This window comes from Tiliqua scincoides, chromosome 3 (assembly GCF_035046505.1).
Source record: "Tiliqua scincoides isolate rTilSci1 chromosome 3, rTilSci1.hap2, whole genome shotgun sequence".
Taxonomy (NCBI): Eukaryota; Metazoa; Chordata; class Lepidosauria; order Squamata; family Scincidae; genus Tiliqua; species Tiliqua scincoides.
The window spans coordinates 225,155,554-225,182,409 of NC_089823.1; the positions used below are offsets into that span (position 1 = coordinate 225,155,554).

At 42.3% G+C, this 26,856-nt stretch overlaps 1 protein-coding gene across 2 annotated transcripts in view; it reads left to right on the forward strand.

Moving 5' to 3' along the window:
• Positions 1-2,794: 2,794 nt before the first annotated feature.
• The window catches only part of PRKCI (protein kinase C iota), a 46,371-nt gene continuing 22,309 nt past the window's right edge, over positions 2,795-26,856 (forward strand). The window contains exons 1-4 of one of the 2 annotated variants that reach the window (XM_066620595.1): positions 2,795-2,849; positions 18,804-18,925; positions 23,366-23,455; positions 23,906-23,956. In XM_066620595.1, the coding sequence (XP_066476692.1) occupies positions 18,811-18,925; positions 23,366-23,455; positions 23,906-23,956 (256 nt within the window). In that variant the 5' untranslated portion in view covers positions 2,795-2,849; positions 18,804-18,810. Of the gene's footprint in view, positions 2,850-3,018; positions 3,328-18,803; positions 18,926-23,365; positions 23,456-23,905; positions 23,957-26,856 lie in introns of those variants that run through there. The other variant, XM_066620596.1, reaches the window with a different exon arrangement.

Sequence of the window (26,856 nt, forward strand, 5' to 3'; positions counted from 1 at the left end):
ACGTACGTTTGGATAGGATTGCAGCCTTAGTGTTCCATTCAATTCAATGGGATTTACTTATAAGGAAGTGTGTTTAGGGATTCAGCCTCAAGAGCACAATCCTAGGCAGGACTGCTCAAGTCTGTGCTCAGTGGGGCTTATTCCAAAAAGTGTGCGTAAGGATTGCAGCCTCTGTGTCTGAGGCTGCAATCCTATCCACACTTACCTGAGAGTAAACCTCATTGACTACAATGGGACTTACTTCTGAGTAGGTATGCCTAGGATTGGGTTGTGAGATTGGCCTTTTGCAGAACTCCTGGTCTCAGTCTGAAAATCAAGGACAACAATAAAAATTTTAATAGAATATACAGGTTCACTTGGGGATGTTCATATAATGCTGTACATTCTTACCACTGTTTGGTATTCACACACTTATATTTTCACTATTGTTATTTAACAATAATAATACAATAAACTATGTGTACATTTGTTGTTTGGTTAACAACATTGCTTGTTAACTGAACACAGTTAACAACATAGTTCAATAGATTTTTGTTAGCAGATCCAATATAGATCTTATGATCCTCACAAGCTACTGTGACTGAGCCATACTTAAAATTAGCTGCATTTGAACTGGTGTTGCAGGTTTATGCACAGGAATCCTCAAGAAAATGAACTGAGAGGATGGCATGCAGGAGTCTCTTTTCTTTCTTCCCACTCACTGGAAGTTGTTTTTATGTGTGTGACCAACATAGTATCTTTCCTAAAGATCATTCCATTTACAATACATACTACATTATTTTGATCCTTTCACTTAAAAGTGAGAACAAGAAGTAAGGTCATGAAAAATATAAAATATGTATTATTGACATGGGAAGTTTCTTTATTTAGTTTTCCTTCCTTGTTTTCCAGGAGACTCAGCATGCAATCCTATCCACACTTACCTGGGAGTAAGCCCCATTGGCTATAATGCAGTGATTCCCAAATGAGAATGTCAGGACCCACTGGCAGTGGGTTTTAGCACCCACTTAAAAAAAAATGTTTTATGAACCATTCAAGCCTCAGTGGCTATAAAGGTTATTTGGCCATATTGCTCCCCTCAAGTTGCAGATGATTTAACCTTGATGCACATAGTCTAATCTAATTACCTAGTCTAGTCCAGCGGTCTCCAAACTTTTTGGCCAGAGGGCTGCATGAAATATTTGTCGGAAAACATTTGGAAAAAAATTTAAGTTTAAATAAATAAATTAGAGATGGAACTTAGATGAATGAATGAATGAATGGGCTCATTCACTCAGCACTCACTCATTCTCCTGCCCTCAGAACACCCTCCAGGTGCAATCAGAGCACAGCTCTGGTCATGTTCAGTCAAGTGGGCCAGAGGCTTTCAGGGGACAACAGGCTTGCTGCGGGCGGAATCTGGCTCCCGGGCCAGGGTTTGGAGACCCCTGGTCTTGTCTAACTGTCAGTTTCATGACCCACCAAAATTGGGTTGAGACCCACTGGTAGGCCACGGGAATGACTGCTATAATGGTACTGACTTCTGAGCAGGCATGCATAGGATTGGGCTCTCAGGCTGCAATCATATCCACACTTTCCTGGGAGTAAGCCCCATTGAATATAATGGGACTTACTTCTAAGTAGACAGGCCTAGGATTGGGCTGTCAAGCTCCAGCCCTAAAATAGCATTTCATTAGAGGCTGCTAGAGTTAACCCTTCACGCTCCACAGTGCAACCTTGACATCCCCATTGCTGCTGTAACATCTCAAGTATGCAATGCATACAATGGGAGTAAGTCTCACTGAACTCAAGGGGGCTTACTTCTGAGTAGACATGCATAGATTTGTACTCCAAAAACTAAATGCCTGTAAATGGTACCATATATGCTAAGGCAGTGGTTCTCACACATTTAGCACCGGGACCCACTTTTTAGAATGAGAATGTCAGGACCCACTGGCAGTGATGTAATGACTGGAGGTGACATCATCAAGCAGGAAAATTTTTAACAATTCTAGGCTGCAATCCTACCCACACTTACCCAGGAGTAAGTCCCATTTACTATAATTGTTAAAAGCATATACAGAGCAGCCTGTTAAAAGTACAGATCTGTAACATTTCCCCAAATGCAATCACATATCATGGTACCATCAAGTCTAATATGTTAAAAATAAAAAATTGAAATGAATGGGGAGCCACCTGAAATTGGCTCACAATCCACCTAGTGGGTCCCGACCCACAGTTTGAGAAACATTGTGCTAAGGTTTTAAGCTGCAATCCTATCCACACTTACCTGGGAGTAACCCCACTGACTCCAGTGTGACTTACTTCTGAGTAGTCATGCCTAGGACTGGGCTCTTAAGGAGCCAGCTCCTGTTAGATTCCTGTCAAGCTCTGACGTCACCATTCCCTGTAACAGGGAACAGTCGGACTGTAGTGGAAAACCTGCTCTCTCATTTGGAAACCACTCTCTGCATGGGAAAACTACATTTCCTATAATTCCTCGCGGCCAGGTCTGTACCGCAGTCGTACTACATGGGGTGACGTGATATGTTCCAACTGCACACACGAAGTCTTTTGGCTTTAAATGCAGGTGGTGGGGAGCACTAGAGGTTAAGGTTGGGCGCCTTTTTGCTCAACATGTTTATATCCAGCAATAAGAATGGCACGAGCCTGAGGAAATATCCTTAGTCAAGTGTGGTACAACCCACTGGGCATGTCCAAGTGTAGCTGGAAAAGGGGTGGTCACTCTACTGATATAACTCCAATCGCCGTTGATTCCCTTCCCGAGGCGAGGCGCTTGGTGCTGGGCCCACAGGCAGTGTACGTGCTCCGTACGGTCTCCAGAAGTGCCAGCAGCTCTTCGAACAGAGGTATTTTCGCCCAGCACTTTCTGCTCGAGCCCCCCTCCCGGCGAAGTGGTTTGACCCACACTCCCTCAGAGCTTCCCCCTCCCTTCCGTTCCGGGAGTTCGGCGTGTTCTGTGAGGGGAGGGAGTAGGAGGGAGTGTGGCTAAGGGGCGCGTGCAGCCTGGGCGTTATCTTCGCGCCGCCCCCCCCCTCGCGCGACCGTTAACGGCTCCGTGCCTGGAGCGAGGCCGCGAGTGTGCGCAGCCCGCTCGCCCCCTCCCTATCCGCAGCTCCGGGGTGGGGCTGCTGCCGGAGCCCAGCGGGCGGGGTTGGGCACGGCGCGTCGCGGCAAGGGGGCGATGCCGACTCAGCGCGAGAGCAGCGGCGGCGGGAGCAGCATGTCTCACCCGGGCCTGGGAGGTGTTGGTGTGGGCGGCGGGGGGCTCGGCGGCCCCGGCGGGGACAGCGCCCACCAGGTCCGCGTCAAGGCTTACTACAAGGGGTGAGTGCGTGGCCGCCTGGGCGCTGAGGGGCAGCAGTGGGAGTGGTTGGGGGGTCAGCTGCCTGTGTGGGGGGTCAGCAGCCTCTATGGGTAAGTGGTTGGGGAGTCAGCTGCCTGTGTGGGGGATTGTGGGAGGGTCAGTAGTCTGTGTGGAGGTGTCAGCTGCCTGTGTGTGGGGGGATAGCTGCCTGTGTAGGGGAGTCTGCAGCCTCTATGGGGAAGTGGTTGGTGGGTCAGCAGTCTGTATGGGGGAGTGTGGGGGAGTCAGCAACTTGCATGGCTTAGTGGTTGGTGGGTCAGCAGTCTGTATGGGGAAGTGTGGGGGAGTCAGCAGCTTGCATGGCTTAGTGGTTGGTGGGTTAGCAGTCTGTATGGGGGAATGTGGGGGGGGGTCAGCAGCTTGCATGGGTTAATGCTTAGTGGGTCAGCAGTCTGTATGGGGAAGTGTGGGGGGTCAGCAGTCTGCATGGGGGAGTGTGGGGGAAGTAAGCAGGCTGCATAGGGGAGATGTTGAGGGGCAGCAGTCTGCATGGGGAGAGTGGAATGAGGGACATTCTTTTCTCTTCCCCCAACACCAGACCCAGGGGACATCACTAAAATTTATAGTTGGAGGAGTTAAGACAGACAAAAGAAAATATTCCTTTCCCAGCATGTCATTAATCTGTGGAACTCCTTGCCACAAGATATAGTGATGAAATCTGGCCTAGATGCTTTTAAAAGGGGTTTGGACAAATTTCTAGGGGAAAAGTCCAATCACAAGTTGCAAGCTGTGAAGGGCATGTGCAACCTCCTGGTTTTATGTTACCACAGAAAGACAGGTGCAAGGGAGTGGAAACAGGATGCAGGTCTCTTGTTTTCTTCAGTGTTCCCCGAGGCATCTCGTGGACCTCCTGTGAGATACAGGAGGCTGGACTGGATGGGCCTTTGGCCTGACACAGCTGGTCTCTTCTTATGTTCTTATGATGAAATCTGATCAGCCCAGGCGAAAGGAAATTTTTTTCTATAATGCGTTCTGAACTTATGGAATTTGCTGCCATAGGATTCGGTAGTGATATTTCTAAAAGACATTAGGTTTTCCTCCCACTCTGAATTTTCCAATCAACAGCTGTTAGCAACATGGAACTTCCATGTCAAGGGTAATGCACTTTCACCTGCTGGAGGGGGTAAATGTTGGGAGAAACTGTTGACCTGATGCCTCATTTGTGGCCTCCTGGAGGTGACTGCCAGCTTGCTGTAGGAATAAGATGTTGTACTGGGTGGGCCTTTGATCTAGTAGAATTACTTTAAGAAACAGTGTAAGAATTGGCCTTGAGGCAGCTAGAAAGAATGAATGGTGTGTTTTATCGGGATGGTTTAATGTAAGGAATGGATGTGGAGGAGAAATGTATGGGGATAGTGGGAATGCTGGTGGGTAGAGGGTCAAGCTTATGGAGTTGACAGCACAGGTTCAGCTAGCTTCTTTCTGATGTAGAAAGGTTTATGATAAAATATCAAAAGGTAATGGTTATTCTCAGTAAAGTTATCAGGCAGTAGATTGAGGTGGGAGCTATAGAGATACTGGTATGTAAAGACTAAAGGTAGAATGGGATGGGGGAACTTGTGAGAAAAGAAGTATGATCTGTGAGGTAGGGTGAGCATGCTTTGTGAGGAGTTGATCATTGTGAAGAAAACTGCCTGTGGGATGGGAATTGTTGTGGTGCTGATGTGTGGTGGTGGGAAGTATATGTGAGCAGAAGGTTTGCTCAGAGGGCGAGAACATTTTGAGATCAGAATTTCAAAACTGAAGTACATTGAAGGTGTGGGAGTATTTGTTCTCTGGTATTTCATGAAAGTACAGAAGGAACTGGAATTTAGGCTGCCCTTGGTAGTAAAGAGCATCTAGCAAATTGAGAATAGAATGTAAAAGCAGAATTTCTTGTGTATGCCTAGTGTAGTGATTTTCAATCTTTTTCATCTCGTGGCACACTGACAAGGCACGAAAGTTGTCAAGGCACACCATCAGGTTGTTGGCAATTGACAAGTCACACCATGCTGCCAGTGGGGGGCTCACATCCCCCATTGGCCCTACTAATAAATGACCCTCTCCCAAATTCCTGTAGCACACCAGTGTGCCACAGCACAGTGGTTGAAAATGGCTGGCCTAGTGCATTGGCCTATGTCTGTTTTTCTCATACCAGTTGTCTGTATGGATTGATTTTGCTAGGTATGACAGTGGTTTGCTTTCAGTATATATATTTAGCGAAGGTCAGTATTTATATTCAGTAAATTACGTGGTATGCAAGTTGTTTTGTGGCAGGTGCACATTAAATGGAAAATATCAAATACTGAATGAGTAGATAGTCTGGTTTAATTTAGGTCTCTGCTGAGTGGATGCTGATCAGAGTTAAAGAAAGGTATGATTGAAAGAAGAAGCATCCGAACTAGTTCCTGAGAAATGAATTGGAGATGAAATTTGATGGAATTCTGGTAGTATTTTCTGCAGTACCCATTACAGAGATACTGAGTCAGTGAAGGAATGCGTAGAACAGTGTAGAAAAGACTGTGGAATTAAACTGTTGAGCAAGGATGTGGCTCCATGGGTGGAGCGTGACCACAGGGTACGTGGAGAATGTCCTTGATTTCCTGGGCAACTTCATGGATCCTATAATCTTGGTGGCATAAATTTTCTTGCCAGGGTTTATATGTAAAGAGGAAAAAGAACGGGCATGCTGTTTGTTTTTAATGTGTCTTATTTGTCTCCTGATTCCATACTCAAGTCCTTACAAGCATATTGGGTAGGCAGGAAGTGCTCCAATGCTGATTTCACTTTTAGCTTTGAGGCTGTTCCCACCATGGTATCCCAAAGGTGTGTTTGTCTTAGACTTTGGGGAGCCTGTTGTTGGCTAAAAGAGGTTTCCTGTGCTGTTAATTTGAGACAGTTCTTAAATGAACCATGCATTATTGTGAAACAAGGAAGGAAAATGTGTCACATTTTTTGGGCTCTGTAAGCTGCTTTGTTTGTCCTTCAGGGAGAAAACAGGATACAAGACAAGTAAATAAAATAAATAGATAAAATCCAAAGTAGAATATTACACTTAGGACCAGCTAAAAAACTGCAAAATAGTGAGGAAGATTTCGAGTGCCCTGAAACTCTTCTTCAGGGTGATGTTAAGCAAAATGGAAGAGAATAGGCAAAGGGCATTCTGGAAAAGCCCCCAAAGTCTGCACATTTTGAGTCTTGAGAAGGGAGTGCAGGAGGTTGTACAAGATTTAGATTAGCCTTTCAAGTGCAAGACATATTTCATTTTTAAGTGAGGGCTGCTGAGGCAACAAAACATAGTTGTTCACCTGTTTAAAAAAACAAAAACAAAATCTAGCACTTAATGAGAGCTATCTCTAACGCTCAGCAGAGTACATGGATCTTTTGCAAAATAGAGAAGTAAAGAGAAATGTGGTGATCTTTATATTAGTGAAGCTGTATATTAACTTTAGGTGGTGCACTCAAAGTTAATAAAAGTCAAATTGTGTAGTATGGCATAGTGGGTGGAGGGCATGTAGCTCCCAAAGGCCAGCTCTAAAATGTGGGGCTACTGCAGACCATATTTTTCTTCTACACATGAGCGGTCCAGACCCGACTTCAGTCATTTGTGCGCTTTTGTGGCAAAGCCTCTTTTCCCAAATTTGATACCTGGGTGCATGAATGCAGCCAATGACAGTTTCCATAATCATGGCAGCATATTTTTTAACTGAGATTATGAGTCTCGCTGTTTCTGTGCTTCCCCATGCAACTTATTTCTATACTTGAGTATGACCCAGCATAGCTGGGACTGCTTGTTCATGTAAGAAAAGTATTGTTTGCCAGTCTTGTTCTGGTTAATGGCCCATCTAGTTAAATATTGTTCCAGTAGTGGCCAGTCAAATGTATTAAGTCATTTCTGCCCAAAGTTGCATATTCACAACAGGGATCAAATGTGGGCTGGGCATTGGTTAAAGAAGTTCAGTAGCAGCATATTAGTGATGGTCATGCCCTGCTGCTGATCTCCAGGGTCTGCTCATCAAAAGTTCTTGAATGTATGTTAGGAATCTGTTACTTTTCTTGCTTCTTCCCCATCATCTCATACATCTTTTATATCTTCCTTCAGTATCCTCCTCCCTGGTATTAATGTCCCAGGCAGTAATAATCCGTAAATAAATAAGAGTTCTCTGAAGAAAGAAAAATCTTATTTCTTTGTTTTTTGATGCATTAATGTAGTGCAGCAGAAAAAGCATTCCCTTTATGTAAGAAAATGGCAGAAAAGGCATTCCTTCCTGTGGAAGAGAGGAGGAATGCTACTTCTAAGATAGCATGTGCTATCAATTGGTCTTTAAACTGCTTGTATTAAAATAGGCTTTTAAATCCTTCTTTATAGGGATACCTTTTTAATACATGAATAGTTGAGTAAATGTTTTCCCTATATGCAGTTTTGGGGGAAAAAGATAATGTGATGGAAGATTCATGTCTGCTTTCAACAGGTCTATTTTTTAAAGGTTCTCCAGGGTTTTTTTAAGTGTTCTGAAGTTTGCTCTGGCCAGAACTGGATGGAGTTGTGACAGTGACTCTCTCTGAGTCCTGGCAGTGCTAGTTTTCATTTTTTCACTGGTGGGGCTGATGCAGGCAAGAGTCAGAGATCTGTGCAACTAAGGGCACAATCCTAACCAGTTCTACTCAGAAGTAAGTCCTATTTGTTCAATGGGGCTTAACTCTCAGGAAGGTGTGGTTAGGATTGCAGCCTAACAGACATTTGCCTCTTGTGGAGACGATCTGAAAACCAAGGGTGGTATCCTAAGAAAGGATAGTTAGGTGACTGACTAAGGATAGTGACTAAGGATAGTTAGTCATAACTAACTCGGTAATCATATGCATATTTCCTTGGAAGCCTATCCTACTATGTTTAAAAAGCACTGTTGAAAACAGTGAGACAAGTTTGTCAAGACTAACTTTCCTGCAATACAACCGAAATAACTTCGGCAGAGAACAGCTGAAGCAGAGACTTTAGTGGTAGTGTGTCTGAGATACATGAAAATGTTCTTCTACAGTTTTTCAGACAGCAGATGCTTGTTTGAGCAAGCATAGATTTGGCAATTTTTGGTAATTTACAGTATGGTCTGAATTTTGTATCTCTTTTGGTATCTGCTTGTTAGCTTGTGTTACTGACTGATGATGTTGTCTAGATCTTATGCCTGTGTTGAAATGTTAACTTCTAAGTTTGTTTCAAAAATGCACGTCACCATTAGCTTCTTCATGTACATGACTTCTGGTAGCTTCTGAACATAAGTTAACTTTGAGTAAATGTTGCACTAAGTCCTGAAGGGTAGCTACTGTTAGAGCAAAATCTAGAAAGGGTTTTGTAACATTTGAAGTGTAATATTCTTAAGGTGATTTAATAGTGGACGTTAAAAGGCAAGACACAAATATTTTAAACTTAGTAGACAGTGGCATACATTGAATGTATCCCCCCTTTTCAATAGCACTGTTATAAAAGTGTCCACCCAATGTGCGGCGGCAGTGAAGAGAGCCATTTTTATGCTTGGGATCATTAGAAAAGGTATTGAGAACAAAACAGCTAATATTATAATGCCATTGTAGAAATCGATGGTAAGGCCCCACCTGGAGTATTGTGTCCAGTTCTGGTCACCACATCTCAAAAAGGACATAGTGGAAATGGAAAAGGTGCAAAAGAGAGTGACTAAGATGATTACTGGGCTGGGGCACCTCCCTTCTTAGGAAAGGCTACGGCATTTGGGCTTCTTCAGCCTAGAAAAGAGGTGCCTGAGGGGGCACATGATTGAGACATACAAAATTATGTAGGGGAAGGATAACGTGGATAGAGAGATGCTCTTTACACTCTCACATAACACCAGAACTGGGGGACATCCACTAAAATTGAGTGTTGGGAGAGTTAGGACAGACAAAAGAAAATATTTCTTTACTCAGCATGTGGTTGGTCTGTGGAACTCCTTGCCACAGGATGTGGTGATGGCATCTGGCCTGGACACCTTTAAAAGGGGATTGGACAAGTTTCTGGAGGAAAAATCCATTACGGGTTACAAGCCATGATGTGTATGTGCAACCTCCTGATTTTAGAAATGGGCTATTACATATCAGAATGCCAGATGCAAGGGAGGGCAGCAGGATGCAGGTCTCTTGTTATCTGGTGTGCTCCCTGGGGCATTTGGTGGGCCGCTGTGAGATACAGGAAGCTGAACTAGATGGGCCTATGGCCTGATCCAGTGGGGCTGTTCTTATTTTCTTAAATGCTAAGGAGAAGTGCTCATGTCAAGTCATAAAATTTGACCTAACTCTGATTTTATTAGATGGACAAAGGTGTCAAAGGAACTGAACGACCCTTTCTATTCTCAGGTAAAGCCTGTTACTGTCAACACAATTTCTGTTTAGGTTGGTATTGTCTTTCAGTTTCATCACTCTTTCTTTAAGTTAGTCATTTCAACCTTTTTCCTCTCATGGCACATGGAGAAAGTGCTAAAATTGTCAATGCGCACTATCAGTTTTTTGTACAGTTGATAAGGCATACCACACTGCCATCAGGGGGCTCACATCCCCCAATTGCCCTATTAATGTACGATCCTCCCCCAAACTCCTGTGGCACACCTGCGGACCATCTATGGCACACGGGTTGAAAATCCCTGCTTTAAGGCAACCCTCCATACTTGTCACACAGTCCAATCCTAACCCACACTGGAACAGGAGGCCAGTTGGCTTTCCCTGTATGCAAAGTGGGTTTTGGGCTGCCAGGTAAGGCCATAGCAGCCCCAATGGGGCTGCTTGAATCTGCACCACCTAAAGAGATGATGCAGATCTGAGCTGCTCTGTTTAGCCTGGAACTGGGGTTAGCATTCGGCACAAGTGCCGAATCCTGTTCTCACCCCCTGCTTGACCACGGCCTGCCTGCCACCCACCTTCCCCCCCTCAGAATGCCTCCTTCCTGCCCTCCCCCACCCCCCCACATTGGCCTGACACGGCTGGCCTAAACTTATCTGACTCGATCAGTGTGGAGGCTGGATTTGGCCTCCATGGGCTGGTGCGCATCTGTGCATGGGCTTGGCTGACTCAGGAGGAGGCGCAAACGTGCCTTACTGCCCATTTGCAGCACTCCCAGGCCAGCATAAAGGACGTACACTGGCCCAGTGCAATCTCAGGATTGCGCTCACCGTTGACTTTTGCCAGGTACTGGTGTATTTCTTGGAATTGGCTTCCAGTCTGGCAAACAACTTGATAGTTAATGGGCAAGAAGTGTTCTTTTCTAACAGTTGTCATAACTTCATTGTCATAATGAAGACTACCTTGGAAAATGTTTTTCTAGTAAAATAAGAGACTTCCCCATGGCAGAGGACACAATGGGACTTACCTTCAAGTACACATGCATAGGAGTGTTTAGTTAATGTAGTTCACCAGACTAGACCTACATGCAAAGGAATAATTATATCTGATGCCTCCAGTAAAATGTATATTTATAACCTGAGCTCTGTTGGAGGCTACCCTTTGGAATTTTATTTATTTATTTTTATCCCATTTTTCTCCCCAAAGGGCACCCAAAGCAGCTTACAAAAAAATCAATAAACCGTATTTAAAACAGTTATTACAATATTCCATTAAAATAACCTTGAAAAGTGAGAACAACCTAAATTTTTTTATAATAACACAAGATCAGCAGCAGACACCTTTTAGGAAAGGGCATAACCTGTAAAATCTAATCAGTGTAGCAATAATATACAGGTACATCAATTATTAAGAAGTCCATGAATTCAGAAAGCTTGTTTAAAAGAAACATCTTTAGGCACTGCTGGAAGAGCTCTGAGGGAGCTGTTTGTAAAGTAACAAGGAGAGAGTTCTATAAGGTTGATGCCACTACTGATGACACAGCTGAATTTTTCATCAAACTAAGCATTCAGTCTGAAGGGTATAAAATTTATGCATTGAATCAAAGGTTCTGATTTATAACCTGTCTGAGATTTTGAACACAAAAGAGACTTTTGCAGCATTTTGGTCCTTTCCAGTGACATACTGTCCTTAAAATTCTTGAAGTGCCTTTTTAGTGCAATCTGTTTAAGCTGTTCCAATTTTTTGTGTTCGATGGTGAGTGCTACTACAGATGAGTGCTGCTTTGGGATGCTCTGACCAGCGATGGGCCGCATATGCAACGCCACTGCTGGTCCCTGCACACACCCCCAAGCCTCCGACACTGAGGGGAGCTCTGCTCCCCTTGCCTTGTAGGCTTTTCTGAGCCTTGCAGAGGCACCGCACAACTGCACACTGCCTCTATGAGGCTCAGAGTGCCTGAATTGCATGAGAGACGTGTCTTCCGGTTGCTTGATTCCAGTTTCTTTGGGAAACCGAAAGTTGCATATCACATGATTAGGGCATTTTGAGCCTCACAGACGGAACGCGTGGTTGCTGCCTCTGCGAGACTCAGAAAAGCCTCCAGAGGCAAGGGGAGCGCAGCGTCCCCTCATCTTCAAAGGCTTCGTATAGTGTCAAGACTTGCTTGATGATAGGGCTGCCAGTCCGCATCCCTGTTGCTAAGTGACGCTCGACTGTATTCTTAATGTCTAGTATGAGTAGTAATACACTATCCCTTAGAAACTGAGAATTTTTTAATACCTTCATGGTATTAACACATGGAAAATTCTGTCTCTCGTGTTCTATGAACTTTTACAAAAGAATGTTAATACAGTCAGGAGTTGATTACTACGTACTTTTCAAAGTAGAGTGAGTCACAGAGGGAGTTGGTTCAGGATTTTAGCATGAACAGGTTAGTTAACTTAGTACTTAGTCACAGCAACAGTATCGCACTTGTACTATTGGACAAGAGGTCCCCATACCTTAACAGTTTTGCTCCTCCTTAGATTCTTGCCTTGTCTCTTCTATGCTGCAATTCTGACTAAGGGATGTTACTCATTGTTTCAAATGCAATCTTAAGAGTTTGAAAGCATTTTATAGGTCATCTGCAGTATCTGGTATGCACTTTCTGTGAGGTAGTTGGCATTTAAGAACTAGGATTAAGCCATGTGATCATTTTAACCGATTTCTGTCCAGCCCACAGGTGTACACATTTGATCCCTGTCGTGTATATGCAATGTTGGGCAGAAACGGCTTAATTACTGTATTTTACGGAATTAATAGTATTTTTAATGTCTTTGTTTGAATTTTGATTTGATACTGGTTCTTAATGTTTCGTAAGGTGCAGGATAGAGATTAAATTAATAAGTAGTTCTGGGTACCTTAAACTTTGTTGAGATAATATATACATAAATCATACATCAGATGTTTGTTGAAACCTTCCTTAGGACTAGGATACCTCAAGGTCTGCCTTCCCCCATATAATCCTGCACATTCCCTACAATGTTCAGACAGGAGACTGCCACTATCGGAAGCCAAAGGAGTGGCAACAAGATTGGCTTTTTTGATTGTAGTATAATGCCTCTGAAGCAGCTGACAGAAAGTCTGAGGACGACCTCCACTTTGCATCTTTTCCAGCTTGGTGGAAAAAAATTGTTCTACTTGCTATTTGAGGAGGGAGGGAACTCTTAGGAACCCTCTTTTAAACTAATACAGGGGACTCCCATATACGCAGATTCAGTTATCCACGGATCAAGTCCACAGGCCCCCCCCCCATGCACTCCCCCTGGAGATAAGGGAAGCCCAGCACCCCTCTCCTCTTGATGGGCTTCTGAGCTCACCAGAGGCCATGAACGTCCATCGGCCTCTGCCAGGCTCAGACTTAGTTGAAGAGGTGAAAACACATGACTTCTGATTTCATGGAGTAATTGGAAGTGACGTTTTAAATTCTTTATAAGACATTAATGCCGTGATTTTCAACCTTTTTCATCTTACAGCACACTGACGAGGCACTAAAATTGTCAGTGTATACCATCGGTTTTTTGACAATTGACAAGGCACAGTGTACTGACAGCAGGGGCTTTCATCCCCCGATGACCCTACTAACAAATGACCCTCCCCCAAGTCTCACAGCACACCAATGTGCCACAGCACAGTGTTTGAAAATGGCTACATTAATGTCTTATAAGGCATTAAAAAAATTACTTCATAGCCTCTGGTGAGCTCAGAAGCCCCTCCAGAGGGGAGGGGAGCTGGGCTTTCATTGCCTCTGGAGGATTCTAATTGTGGGGACGGGCATTAGCCCATATCCACATGTTCGGCTATCCATGGGGGTTTTTGGAATGGAACCCCCGCAGATAAGGGGAGTGCACCTGTACCTACAGTTTTGTTGCTGTTCACATTCTTAATTGCATCTTTATTGTTTTAAATGCTTTTAATGTTTTTATTTAAATGTTAACTATTGTGTGATATTTTTTCTTGTGATAGAAGTACTTTGAGCACTGGAAAACTGGTATAGAAATCTTTTAAATAAATAAAATAGCGTGACACCAAGGAGGGTGATCGCAACCTTTTCCAGCTAACTTTTTTTGTTGATCTGCTTGTTTTCAAGGAGCTTCCTACTTCTGATCCTTGTGTGCTGTTAGTATGAACTCTGGTCATTGACCTGAAATACACTGGCACTACATAAGAACCTTGCTTTAAAATCTCTTTACTGTTATGACTGGCTACATTGCCTGTTTTGGCGCTTGATAATGTGTGTTTGGGTTTGGTGGTAGTGACAGGATGGTTATTCCTACAATACTAGTGTGGCATAACAGCTAGCCCTATATGCCTCTGCCTTGTACTGCTGATGGGTTTGGGTTTTTTGTTTGGCTCTTATCAGAATTGTCACATTTGTTTAAAAATCAATTTTTATTAAGAAAACTTGTTTACGCAAATGAAAAAGGCAAACAACTGAAAACTCTGGCATGATAAGAAAGTTAGAGTAGAGCACATGCACACAATTTTTTTTTGCTGAGAATATTATAGCAATAAAGACAATTACATTATGACTATATCAGACCAACATATGTTCAGGAATGCATTTCACCAATGAAATAGTAGGAACCACTCAATAAGAGTCTCAGTTGTCTGGCTTGTTGGAGGCATGGATTTGTTATTAGTCAACTAATGCTAAGTTATATGTGTTTATATACCATTGTTGAGTTGTGTGGGAATTTTGGCTTTTCCAGTGGCAGGTTTTTGCTAACCTTGCTGCTGGTAATAAGGTGATTAGTGTCTTATGTGCAGTGTTCTGAAGTTTATGACATCTGTGGTATAAAAGTTGGAATGCATGAATTTATTAATTTCACTAAGACTTATGTAACGCTTTTGCCTATTGTCCTAGTGATCTGTAAGTTTTGACTGATTTTTAAGCTCCACATAACTATATACCTTCCACTGCAACTGGGTTATAGCTTGTATTTCTATTAAACCTTACCAAACCTTTGTATGGTAATTTACTTTGTGGTTAGTGGCATGCATTAGCAGTTTCACCAAGTGGAAAAACGACTTTCACTAACTGAGCTGGATCTTGAATGGCTGATGGGAATATTATGGTGCTCCAGCACCTAAATGTATTCCTGCTTAAATGTTCATACCCTATTCAGCATTTGGTTCATGTTGGCTGCACTTCTCTGGTAATGATGGAGCAGTTTGGCACAGCTGAGTTGTCGTGCAACATTATGTGTGTCTAATGCTGTGCCTCTTTAGTGGTATTCATTTAAAAAGGTGAAATAAAGACCAATGTGAAATAGTTTCAGAATGCTCATACAGGTATACAGATTAAAGATTACTTGACTTAATTAGCTTTTTAAACCAGGGTGGATAAAAATCAATGAATTTTATAAATTGGAGATACACACACACACACACACACACACACACACACACACACACACACACACACACAAATATGTATAGATAAAGTGTGTTATGTGTGTAAGCAAGCACACACACATGGAGCAAAATTCTTAATTTCATAATTGCTCCCATAAGCATGTACTGTACGAACATGGATGCCACAAAAGAAACAGTGTAGTGGCTAAAGTGTTGCATTAGGATCTGTGAGACAGGTGTTCAAATCTTGCCTCAGCCATAAAACACAACAGAGTGTTCTTGGGCCTGTTACTATCTCTGTAGTCCAAATAAGCGCTTGAAAAATTGAGAGAGGGTTAAAACTTAGGTGTTCCAATAAATGTTGTGTGGCAGAAAGGGAGGAAAATTCATAAGAGCAGAACATATTAAACTTTAATCTCAGAAGAACGATTTAGGTCTGTCCAAAACTAATGTGGCAATGGTTTTTAGGCTGATTAAACAAATTCCAGGTTCTGGAAGTGTTATGGAATACTGTGCTCCTGAAATTCTGCAGTGTCTGGGAATGCTTCTGTTGACTTACCTCACAACAGATCATTTTTAAATTTATGACAATTCTGTTTTCAGTCATTACTAGCAATGAGAATTGAAAGACATATAACTTTTTTAAACAGACCTTGATGTCTGTGCTTTTTTAAACTGGCAAATTTTCAATAATTTGAGATTCTCATGAAGTCAAATGAAATTAATCTGGGTTTTGTAAACATTTAAGGATTAAATAGACCCTGCCTCCCCTCTCACTGAGCACTTCTGCCAGCATTCTGGTATGGAAACATAATAAATCATGTGGAGGCGCTGTGAAAACTTGCATACATTCCAGCTGTGACTGTGCTTTTTTGCTAACTAACATTAATTATTGACTTCTACCCTTCCATAGTATTTGATTGCATTTTGCCTACTGAGAGAGAGAGAAACAAACGATATATCTGGAGTGTTAGCTGACCTCTAAAATACGTCTAAATAAGAAAAGTTTGTGTTAAAGGCATAACATTGTAAACAGGAAATTAATGTCCAGTGAAACATTTAAACTTTAAGTTTAAATACTTAAGTTCTTAATAATGGCAGGTAAGCTGCTTCAGGTAGAAGCAATTACCTCACTTATGTTAAGTGACCTATGTAGTGAAGGTGGGAGTAGTGTCCCATGGGAAGAGAACTCCAGCGGGAATTGAACATTGAAGCCCTCTCCGTGACCTTTCACTCTAGTTCTGAGATTTAAAAAATATTTATCCTGTTTCTAGGCAACCCTTCCTCAGAAACGTGAATCTTGAAAACATAAATCAAAATTTAAAACAAAACTGGCAATATGTAATAGAAATGATTGCATAAAAACAGGGAGAAGTCGTAAAACGGTGGAGATTAAAATGAGTTTAGATGATCATTTGAAATGTCCAGGTAAATATAAACATCTGCTTGATGCTGAAAAGAAAATGACTGGCACAAAGCTGGTATCACTGGTGTGGGAATTTCAAAGTCAGTGTGCCATGACTGTAAAGACCCTCTCGCTAGTCACATCCCCTAACCAGGTTTCAGGGGATGGGATGGCTTAGACTAGAGGCAAAACTAAAGAGGAGTGAAGTGTCTGAGAAGGTTCATTTGGTAGATAACAGTTACAGCACTGCACAGCTGTATATATAACACCATCACTGGACATTCTTTCTCTTGTAATCTTGTTTTAAACACCCTGATAATTTTGAGTAGCAAGTACAGGGTAGCCAGTCAGAAATAATTCAGCCTGTGGGCAACCCCCAGCCCTTCTGCGAACTCATCTGAGGAACCATTAGAGAAGGACTATTGGTGTCCAGAAGAAATATTATCTGCCTGTCCTCATTCTTTCAGAGAATTATCTGCGGTGGTAATGAACACAGTTAAATTGTACTGAGTGACCAAAAATTTTTGGGACAAAAAAGTATGAGGTTTTCAGAACGTTTTGGCTCACAGAACAATTTCAGTTTCTAGAAGAAAAATTGCAAACTTTCTTTCAAGAGTATGGATAGAACATTCATTTATCTTTGGTTTAAAGTACTTCATGTAGGTGTATCTTTGTATGCCTACTGATAGTTTGGTAGGTGAGATGGCACCCTAGATTGTCCGACTTCTTTGCCGCAGTTCCTCTTTCCTTTTTTTTTTTTTTTGCTTTAAAGGGCAGCCAGCACTTCACCTTGTTGGTGACAAATAAGAGACAACAGTGAAAGCAAGTTTTGCTTCAACTTTTGCTCTATCTACTTAAGATCTCGGGGAGAGGAGCTGGAGGAGGGGGAACCCAAAAGGTCTTTGATGGTCTTCTGACTGGAGGGTGGGCAGGAAGGTGCTGTCTGTGTATATTACCCTATGTGTGCCAACTCAGAAGTCCCATTGTGTTCAGTGGATTACTTCCAGGAAATGTTAGTGGATTGCAGCCCAAGGCACAAAGAAGAAGGTTTATAAGCTGTCTCACAAGCTACTAGCTCTCCACTTTTCTCAGTCTCCTTGCTGAAAGTGCCTGCATTAAACATGTGACTTTCTCCCATTGAGCAAGTCTTTTTCTTCCTCCCCTGGTTCTTTTCCCAGAGACACTGTCTTCCATAACATAGCTAAAGATATATAGGGGTGAGTGGGTGGGTCCTGATCTTGGGGGGAGCAGCCTTTTGTTGGGGTGGGGAATTGTCAGGTGTTAGGCTCCTTTGATGCATGTGGACAGGGTTAAAATTTCTTTAGACAAAGTAGCTCTGTCTGAGCCCCCCTCCAACAAATTTCTGTCTCCGTCCCCCAGCATAAAAAGGAGGAACAGGGAACTCTGACACAATGCCTGTTTAGAAGTAACCTACTCCCAGGAATGTGACCCTACGTGAACAGGTCAGCCCAGTACATGCTGGTTTGGATAATAAACAGCAAATGGATCCTGCTGTTACTGGGAAGAACAGGATCTTTACAGACCTCAGAAGGACAAATCCTCAGGCAGAAACTTCCACCTCTTTTGGTTGGTATATGTGCTGCTGAGATACATGCAGATGCAAGAAGTCTGCCATAGGATGACTGGCAGCACCAGAGGAAGGACTAGCATTGGTTTAGCTTCAAAGAAGGCCCTGGATTGCTGGGAATGTGTCACAAATCCCATTCAAGTTGAAACTCACAGATGTGTGTTAGCACAAAATAGCTGCATGTTTGATTTGGGCCCCAGCTAACACATTGGGTGCTGCCCTGGTGTGTGCCCACTTACTTGTTACATCATACCTGAAAATGTAGTACACAGTTCAAAGTGAATTGGAGATCAAGTGCTTCCAAATTATGCACATTAGCAGGTTTTCTGCAAGGACAGAAATTCTGCTAAAGTGCTTAATTTGGGTCTCTAGCAATTGCTCTGTATTTCATGCCAAGTTTTCAGATTTTATGGAAAAGTAAAGGCTAGGTAGGCCATTAACCATTTAAAACATGGTTAAAATTGTGGGAACCTGAACGTTGGCATCTAAGAATTGGAATCCTTTGAGTTGTGTAGGGCTGGAGCTTGTACCAGTTTTGACTTAGAGGGCTGGATTGATGCTTTAATCAATACGGTGTTAACAAGATGTGCATTTAAGACTTGAACCTACCAGTAATCACATATGCATGCATTTTCCTTACGATCAAGAAATGCAGACCAATGACATTTATGCAATATAAATGGATTGCAGTCCTGAAATTAAAAGTATAATTATTGGACTCTTTCCAGGGATATTATGATAACATATTTTGAACCATCCATCTCCTTTGAGGGACTGTGTAATGAAGTTCGAGACATGTGCGCCTTTGACAATGAACAGCTTTTCACCATGAAATGGATTGATGAAGAAGGTAAGTTAGTACATTGCATAATTACTTGCATGAATTACCTGCATTTTGCCCTGAGTACTTCTGCTTCTCTTAGGACTAGAGTTGTGAGCATTTTGTTTCCTATAGCCTATTTTTGGCAGTTAAATTTATTAAAGTTTATTAGAGCCAGAGGCCCACAGGTAATTAAAAAAAATTGCTTTTAACTATGTGGTCAACAGTGCAACCATACATATTTCCAGAGCACCCAAATATTAAATGTGGGGAAGGAGAGCTTGTGAAGTCCTAGTAGAAATGTCAGAACTCTATGATCCTTTGTTCTTTAGTGCAGTTAATTTCATATACCTGTTAACAGTCTCCAAGTTACATGGCAAATGAATCTGAAAAGAGCTGAAACCTTTTCTAATCTTGATGGAAGCTTTGTTGTTCCTGTTTCACCTTGAGCCTTATGTCACTGCAGTTTCAAGAAATGTTTTCTGGAGTTTTAGAAGTCACCTGTACTTTTTTAAGTGCTGCCTATAGAAGAACAATTGCCCTTTGTTCTAGCCATAAATCATATAAGATTACTAGCTCAAGCTGCTACCAAAGTGTCACCCTTAAGTTTTACTGAGAGGAGGCTGTAGAAGAGCTTTAAGAAAAAAACATTATAAAGTGTTTTTCATACATGATGATAAACAAAAAAGTGAAAACAGCAGTTACTGAAAATTGTGATCTGTTTGTAAGTAGCAAAGAGGTCAGATTGAGACTGATTTTGGTTGTATAAGAATTTGTCAGTGAAAATTTAAATGCAAATAAAGTTATTGGCCTTGAAAGTGGTAAGACAAGTTCCTTCTTGTTGCTTCAAGTGGATTGTAGTGTAAGCTTCCTGGTGTTTTTAACCTCTGTTCAGAATACAAATATGAATGGGAAACTTATGTCTTGCAAGTATACTGTATTTAGCATACTTTTTTTTTACTTGATTGTGTGCTATGGAACACATTAGTGTAACCCTGCAATTGGTTCTAAGGTCCTGAAAATTGCTAAGGAAAGCTACTCTCAACACAGAATTCTTTGCGCCATGTATGCCATACTCTGGAGAGCGACCATTGTTTTCATGTTTCTCTTTAACCATGAAGGTTACTTAATTGATTTTTTCAAACAAAACTTAAATTGAACAATAACACCTGTGCTGAATTAGAATTCCTTAAGAAGCTGTGTACCAGACATGTTGCTCATTCCTATGGCACTGCATGTACTGTAATGTGTTTATATTATATGATGGCTCCTATTCTTCTTGCTCCTTTTATTCTGAAATAAATTATTTGGTGGAGATGAAGGGATACAGCAGCCAGTGTTTTTGTTTTAATCTTGGCACACCTAGGAGCATTGTTATAGAAAATAAACATTCATTCTGGTACACTTCAATGAGTAGGAGGATTAAAGGCACTAAATCTCCTGAAGCATATTTCAGAGCACCACCCCTTGTTTCTTTTGTATTTTTGAAACTTGTACCACAGTTCTTTAGTTTGGCTATAAAAAACTGGTTTGTTCTCTCACCAGGTCTGAATAAAAACGCTCTCTTAACATCTAGAGATCTTGAGCAAGCACCTCTGAAATCAGTGGAAAAAATTAGTTGTGATAAAAGTCCCTTTGATTTCAGTGGTGCTTAGTTAATATTTTCAAAGATTTATATATCTCCAAATGGTTTGCAATAAAATTTAACAAAGCAAAAGAACAATAGAATCAGCAAAACAATAAAAACAGAATCTAAAACAGCAACCAATGAGCAAAAAGAGCAGTGAATCTCAACATGTTATCAAAACCATCTTGAATAGCCGTATTATTGGTGCCTGCCTTACTTGCAAGTGGGTTCCACAAAGCTGGTGCCACAGCTGAAAAGACCATTCTTCTTCTAGAGTGCCTGACAGCCTGGGCTCCCAAAGCAGGGCCTCAAATGACAGCTTGAGCATACAAGAGAGGATTTACATGAAGGACTCTGGTCCCTGTTTTTAAAAGTAAAAACCAGCATCTTGAATTAATCCAATAAGTACATGGGAAATCAATGCAACTTCCCTGGTGGAAACGGGGGCATTCCTGTCTGATGGGAATGTCCCTTGTTGCTCAGCCTAGGCAGGTCAGCCCAAAAGGAGGGGTGGAGCTCCCTGTGCTCGGGGACCAGACCCAGATCGTTCCTGCCTTGCACACAGGCTGGTCGCCCTTTTTGGAGCTCCCCTGCATTGCACATCGTTCCTCCTTTGCACCTCTTTTTCTCTCCTCTCGGCCTGTTGGCAGGGGCGGTGGGGAGTTCTCCAGAGCTGGCAGACACTTTCCTCCTCTCTGCAGCACTCACTGCCTGCTCCTCCTGTCACTGCTCCGGGGTCCCTGGAAGGATGCAGCCATGCCTGCTCTCCAGGACCCAAGCAGCACTTTGGCATCACAGGTATTGTGTGGTCCTAATGATCTGTCCTACTCAAGAGCCTTGCAGCTGCATTTTGTACCAGTTGATGCTTCCAAGATGTCTTCAAGGGCACCCCACATAGAATGCATTACCGGAATACAACACTCAGTGTCTGTGTAAACTGGCCTTTTTTAAGTGTCTTTGGATACAGTACAACAGAAAAGATGCTTTCTTTTGATCTTTGAATGATAAATATATATTCAGATTACACAGGCCTACAAAATTGAGAAACGTTTTTCCCAAACTTTATGGTGATTTGATATGAATTTGGGGTGCCGATTCCAAAAATGGCATCCATTTTGCCCTATCACGTCTAGTTTTGGAGACACGGCATAGCCTCTTTAGTGACTGGCTCATAAGGAAGCTGCTTGAACCAGTCACTAAAGAGGCTATGCTGTGACTCCAAAACTAGACGTGATAGGGCAAAACAGATGCCATTTTTGGAATCAGCACCCCAAATATACCCAGGAATTGGTGTAACATTTAAGGAAGCAAAATGTGTGTTGGCCTGTGTTATCAAGGATGAGGAGTTCCTATGTAAACAAATGATGTAGCGGGTAATGTGAAATCTCAGAAATCATAGAACCTCAGTATCCATTATTGTATTTCACCTTTTTTCCATGGCTCTCAAGCTGCATACATGGGATAAACTCCACCTCAAACTCCATTCTAATTGCTGTCCTTTGAGGTTGGTTAAGCAGAGAGATAGTGACTAACCCAGGATCACCCAGTGAGCTGAGAGGAAATTTGAACCCAGATCTCACTAGCTTTAATCCAACCTTTAAACCACCAAATCACATTGTATCTTATCAGGTAAAAGGGTCATTTTGTGTATTACATAGTTGTAAACCTGGGAATTGGAAGCTGCAGCCAATCACAGCTCTTAAGCAAGTATATGTGAATAATACTTACGTTTATAAACATATTTGTCATATCCATGCTATATATTTTAGTTGCATGTGTATAATATGTGCATAAAAATTGTAGTGTTTAGAAAGGCAGACTGACTCCAATTTACATAAAAATGTCTTATGCAAGGTTGTCCAGAATTGAACATTTATATGTTGGAAACCTACTGTATTTGTAAACTTTTTATAAAATGAACATTTAATAAAATTACAGGTTATTTACATTATGTAAAATTAAAAGTTGTCTATATTATGCTCAGGCAGTTCTGCATCAAAGTAATTGATGCCTGTTTATATCATTTTTTTCCTAATGTACTCAGCCGATGGCTAGCCTGACAAATGAACATAACTAATGCTAGACACTGAAATGTGTGTGGAACATTGTGGCTTCTTTGATTTTCGGATCTCAACGTTGTCAGTCATGTGACTACTCACCGTTGGGCATGTCAGCATCTGGACATTCTGTACGCTTTTTCCAGTCATGTATTTCTCCTTTGCACACATCCTATGGTGGTGTCTTGAAGGATGGAATAGGATGGGGGCTTGTGTATGCACATATGCAGGTGCATCAAAAGCAGATGTATATCTCTGGTTATTGAGTAGTGTGGCTGATGGCTTGTCCCACACTTTTTCACTACCATTGTTCTTAAGATGGCACAGTTCATTATATGGAGCGTTTTTAGAAGTGCATATATCTTCTCCCTAATATTGTCAGGATTCAGCATTGCTAAATGAGGGTCTAAAATTAGGAATGGTGTAACTCTCAGGAAAGGCAATCTTAAGTGACTCTCTCATAGAAAATATCCAGAATCTAAGATGATAAAGAAAAGCATGGCTTTAGAGACAAACTGATGTATGTTTAGTGTATTGTGTTGATGTGGGCATGTGCTGAAGCAACAGATGTTGTATACTAGGTTTATGTCAAAATATTGTTAAAATATAGTTTTCCTTGTTTAGCTTGGAAGGTGTTCTAAGTATTATCTCTGATCTTCTAAGCTGGCATAAACCTAGATTTATTTATTTAATAGAATTACTTTTTTCACTCATTTTAAAATTGAGTTTCACTTAAATTTAGATGTATACCTTGAATGAATTTGTTTCTTTCTTTTTTTTTTAAAGGTGATCCATGTACTGTCTCTTCTCAGCTGGAATTGGAAGAGGCTTTTCGGTTGTATGAATTAAACAAGGATTCCGAACTTCTGATACATGGTATAGCAGAGCATACTCTGTGTAGTTTGTTCCAGTGTTTGAAGTGACACTTAAGTCCTAGAAAAATCTAAGATAGCTGTCCAAGCAAAGGTGGGGAATAAGCATGCTCCAGTAAATCTAGCACATCATGCTGATTCTTTTCCGAATCTCTGGCCTCCCACATGTACAGAATGCTGGGGGTGGGTCTTGCCAGCACACCCTCACACTTCTCTCCTTCCCCATCATGTGGATGCTTTCCATATGATCCTAACACCTTCAGTATATCAATGTTTATCACAATATGAGCTAGATGTAGTTGTACTGTAAGCTATCTATCATTAGACATCACAGGGTGTGCATCCAAACGTTCTGGCCCTGTTTTATGGTGCTTGTTAAGGATTGTTGCATTGTATATCTTATTTCAAATACTTGAACCAAAAGTTAATCTAGTATTGTTGGTTGCACCTCTAGTTTTTCCATGTGTACCAGAACGACCTGGAATGCCCTGTCCTGGAGAAGACAGTAAGTAAAATAGCTTATAATGCAAAGTGATAGAACACCTGCTCCATATTGTCCATTATTCGTTAAGACATTTTAGTTTCATTTTCAACCTTTTTGGTGTGTACGTATTTGTTGCTGAGCTCCCCTGGGAGGTGCATGTGTGTGTATTGCCTTGAGAAGTAACATTTTGCTGCTAATATCCAAAATAGCAGGTTAGCCGCAGTATTAGTAGGGGTTCTGTTCCAGATCCCCTGCTGATACCAGGGATCTGCAGTAACTGGGGACACCCATTAAAAAGTTAAAGGGAAGACAAAAGGCAGAAATAGCTTTTCATACAGGTGCACAATGAAATGCTGCATTTTCAGAACTGTAGCCCTCTTTCTGGTCACCCTAGCTGCTCTCTTCCCAGAATGCAACATGTTGCATTCTCTTCCTGATCACACTGCATTCTGCGGTGACATTGGGGAAGGAGAGCAGCCTCAGAATGACTAGAAAGAGGCTGCTTGCAGCCCTAAAAACACAGCAGTTTATCTGCGCACATGAGTAAGAAAAGCTATTTCTGCTTTGTCTTCCCTTTACTTGACCTTTTAAAGGGCACCCCACTACTAGTATCCCCGGATCCACAATTAATTGAAACCGCGGACACCAGGGCCTGCGTGTACTTTTCTCTCTCTTTTTACCATAGCCCCTTGTGTAAATATTTGAGTTGTGACTTGTGTAGAGTGCTGATCATGAAAGCTGATGCATTAGGATAAACGGAGACATGTAATTTCCCAGTTTACTTCTGTTTCCCTGTTTACTGTTCTTAGAATTATCTTATTTCTTGCACATAGTCATAGTGTAGTTATTGGAATGTTAATTTGGCATTTGCATGTTTTATATTGGTGCCACAAATAAACACTAAACCAGGTACAAGAATTTCTTCTTCACGTCCTAAGAAATTGTAAGAATGTTTAGAAATGGCATTGATTTGAGTTTGTGTCAGTGTTTGCTTGGAAAAAAGACCCTGGTTTATTAGTAGCTCATCTGGGCATGTATAAAAGGCTGTATTAGATTTTGGGTTGATCTGTTTAACGTGTTACTGTCCTTAGTTTGAATTCCACATTATAGAGGGCATCAGGTGCCAAACACCAGCCCTTAGGCCAGATCCGACACCTGTTACAATTCTTCCCCTGAGTGAATGGAGCTTACTGTTCTGCTGGGGAGCCACATATTTTCCTTCCTGATCTCCCCCAAATATCACACTATCCAGCCACTTCTGCATTCTGTCACCTCAGAAGGCTTTGCACCCAATATCTGGGCAGACGCAGTGCAATGTTTGGGGGAAATCGGGAAGGAAGATATTTGGCTCCCCAGTGGAACGATAAGCTCCGTTCACACCAGGGAAGGGAATTTTGGTGTGCAGCAGTCTCCAGTTTGGAGACCTCTGGTATAGGGTAACATCCTAAGTATACATACTTATGAATAGATAACTTTCTGGGGGGCAGCATTTTAGGTTTTAATGATAGCAGTAGTGTAGACATCTGGGTTTTATAAATTACCATAATATTAAAAGACCCTGAATAAAAATATGTATAACACTCGAGCTTTGTGACTTTGGCTGACCAGTATATACAGGGGTTAAAAGAAGAAACTGGAAGTCAAAGTGCACCACTTAAATCTCACCTCAGTCAGCTATGTTGGTATCTGTTGTGCAGATAGAGATACATATGTGTGACATGGGGATAATAATACTGGCAGAATCTTTCACGTTGACTGTGAGGTGGTTCAGCATATGAAAATGCTATATTAATGTGAATTAGTATTATAGTAGGTGTTAATTCTTGGCTGTCTCGGTCTATTATAGTTTCTTACAGCACTTAAATATGCATGCTATTTAATAGTGGTGGCTAACCTATGGCATGCGTGCCAGAGAGGGCACGCAGAACCCTCACTGTGGCACACGCGCCGTCACCCCAGATTCCAGGTGCAAGCCTCTAGGCTCGCGCATCTGCTGGAGGAGCCCGCGCAGCCACAATGCCAGCCTCCTCCTGCTTGGCGGCAGCCAGGGCAAAGAAGGGAGGGGCAAGGCCAAGGGGGGGGGAAGGAATGGACAGCAGGGGGAAGAGGGAGATGGGGGGCTGATGCCAAAGACCCAAGTGTGCTCCCGAGGCGCCCCTTCTAGCCAGGCCACCCGGGGAGGAGGAAGGCTGAGAGGCTCTGTGAGGGGACATTTCTCACATCACCTCCCCCTCTGCCCAGCAGCCCAGTGGGAGCGCTTCCTCCCTCCCCTGTCTGGGGAAAGGCGGGCAACTCACATGCGGCGTGTGGGTGGGCACAGCGAAGCTGCTGCTGTGGGCTTTCGGGCGCCAACCCTGCACGTGGTGCTGGTCCTTACTTACTAAGAAGTAAGTCTCATTAAAGTCATTGGGGCTTGCTCCCAGGAAAGCGTGGCTAGGATGGCAGCCTGAGAGCCCAATCCTATGCATGCCTACTCAGGAGTCAGTCCCATTATAGTCAGTGTGGCTTGCTCCCAGGAAAGCATGGCTAGGATGACAGCCTTGGAGCCTGCTCCTGTGCATGTCTACTCAGAAGTAAGCCCCATTAGAGTCGATGAGGCTTACTCCTAAGAAAGTGTGGCTGGGATTGCAGCCTTAGAGCACACTTCTGTGGGTGGGGCTTTAAAAAAAAAATTTCTTGTTTGAGAAAATGAGCAGTGGCAAGGTCTTGCAGCCACGCCCTCCCTGCCAGTATTTCTTTACCCAGCATGTAATTAGTCTGTGGAACTCTTTGCCACAGGAAGCAGTGATGACAACTTGCCTAGATGCCTTTAAGAAGGGATTGGACAAAGTTCTAGAGGAAAAGTTAATTACAGGTTACAAGTAATAGTAGGTAAAAGATGTTAATGTATGAGTTGTTTTTTCTAAACTAAAACCTCAGTA